At 45.2% G+C, this 2,168-nt stretch overlaps 1 protein-coding gene across 6 annotated transcripts in view; it reads left to right on the top strand.

The window, feature by feature from the left end:
• LOC143028605 (uncharacterized) overlaps positions 1-1,499 on the top strand; it is a 14,529-nt gene extending 13,030 nt beyond the window's left edge. For 2 of the 6 annotated variants that reach the window (XM_076190954.1, XM_076190952.1), the window contains exon 2: positions 1,200-1,499. In XM_076190954.1, the coding sequence (XP_076047069.1) occupies positions 1,200-1,307 (108 nt within the window). In that variant the 3' untranslated portion in view covers positions 1,308-1,499. Of the gene's footprint in view, positions 1-996 lie in introns of all 6 variants that reach the window. The other 4 variants (XM_076190953.1, XM_076190950.1, XM_076190951.1 and 1 more) reach the window with 3 other exon arrangements.
• The last annotated feature ends 669 nt before the right edge of the window (positions 1,500-2,168 follow it).

Raw genomic sequence — 2,168 nt, 5'->3', positions numbered from 1 at the left:
ACCACCGTAAGGAAGGCCAACAAGATCATAGACGCCGTCAACGCTCGTGTGGATGGATTAAAGCTACAGAAGATCTCGGGAGACTTTAGGCCTGGTTACCTGTATGGGAACGTTAAAACCCATAAAATAGGTAACCCCCTCCGTCCTATCATCTCCCAGATTCCGACTCCCACGTACCAGCTGGCCAAGAGACTCAACGCATTATTGACGCCCCTTGTTCCAGCCGACTACTGCTACAGGTCATCCACAGAATTCCTGGACTGCGTTAACAGTGCCCCTGCCGAAGGAGAAATGGCATCTCTCGATGCTGAATCGTTATTTACCTGTGTTTCGGTACCTAGAACGATCGACTACATCTGTGATCATGTGTACAGGTCATCTGCCCACCCCCTACTCGCAATTGATGAATACCACCTCCGAGAACTCTTGAGGATATGCACGCAGGAGTCCGCCTTCAGATGCCCCCGTGGAAACCTGTATCAGCAGAAGGATGGAGTCTCTATGGGGTCGCCTTTAGGCGTCCTCTTCGCCAACTTCTTCATGGGATCTGTAGAGAAGGAGGTGTTCAGCAGGATCCAGCAGCCGATGGCATATGCTAGATACATCGACGACATCTTCGTGAGAACCCGGACCAGTGAGTAACGCGAGGAACTACGCCAGCTTCTTCAAGAGATCTCTGGACTTCGGTTCACGACAGAGGAAGCCGAAAATGGTACCCTGCCTTTCCTGGACGTTCTCCTCACGCAAGAAGGTGACCGTATGAAGACCGAGGTATATATCAAGCCCACCAATCCCGGACTATGCCTGAGCGGTGAAAGTGAATGCCCGCAGCGGTACAAGGACTCTACCATTGCTTCCTTCTACAGAAGAGCCCTTACCCATAGCTCTTCCTGGACGTCTACGCAGAAGGAGTTCGACCGAGCAACACAAATGTTGGTCAACAATGGACATTCCAATCATAAGCCAAGGACTAATGCTTTCTTTTTTTTCACTTAGGTAACTGCGCAGGATGCCCTGAACCGACCGGATGAGACGCGACGAGGGCAAAGATACCAACTACGTCGGCTGGGAAGTCCCCTTCAAGTGCCAGTCCCAGAGGATACGGATGGGTTCTTAACTGCACTCACTTGAAATATTGACTTATAGCTCACCACAAAAATTCAAGCCAAATGATTAATATCTTCTCCTTTCTCACTTAGGTAACTGCTCATGATGCCTTGGACTGGACCGGATGGGACGCGACGGGTGCAGGAGCTAAACCACGTCGGCTGGACCGGATGGAACGCGACGGACTCATAGGACACTAACCACGTCAGCTAGATCGTGGAAACCGACCAGGACCGTGCAGCGCTACAAATATTGACATAATTAAACACATGTACATGTAACTCTTATTGTAAAAGGCATACTTGTATGCCTTCTAGGAATATGGGTAGAGACCCAAACAAGATGTATTTCTTGTGAATCAATAAATGTAAAAAAAAAAAAAAAAAAAAAAATCCATCTTTGTATTTTGATAATGACTCAGGTAGAGTCGAAACGTCAATAATGACCGGAATAGGAAATCTACTCTTTCCTTTACCCCTTGCTATAAAGGATACCTTCAGGAAGTTGGAAACTCTGAAGAAGAAATTGACCAGTGCTGAATTTGCAGTTGCTTTTAACCAAGCCTGCCTAAGAGAAAATTTACTCCCGCGGTATACAAACATATATATAACAATATATATATAAAGATATTGATGTATCTATAGTATAAATAAATATATTATCATGGTAGTTCATATAATTATATAGTTTTGAAATACACGTAGACGTTTGGGTTTATAGGCGATACCGCTGTACTTGAACTTGTGTTCCATGAACATGTTCAAATATTTGTTTTACACTGTTGAAGAATGAAATAGGAAGCTCGTAAGTTGTCTTAAATGTCTTGTAAAACGTCTTGTAAACTACGTACATCCAGCTTGATAGCTAGTCGATTGTTGGATCCAGCCAGCGAAGGAAGTATAGACGAGTGGGTGGGTGGGGGAGGGCGCTATACTAATTATAGTGAAAATCTATTGACGGAAACAACCCCCTTCCCTCCCCTTCTCCCCCCCACCAGCTCCTCATAAAGTATTATTATCTTGGGCTTTCTCTAAAATGATCTTGTGTATACAAGACAACTT

This window comes from Oratosquilla oratoria, chromosome 9 (genome assembly GCF_046742065.1).
Source record: "Oratosquilla oratoria isolate Oo_2021 chromosome 9, ASM4674206v1, whole genome shotgun sequence".
NCBI lineage: Eukaryota > Metazoa > Arthropoda > Malacostraca > Stomatopoda > Squillidae > Oratosquilla > Oratosquilla oratoria.
The sequence above is the reverse complement of the archived record's forward strand: the minus strand, read 5'-3'. Positions and strand labels throughout refer to the sequence as shown.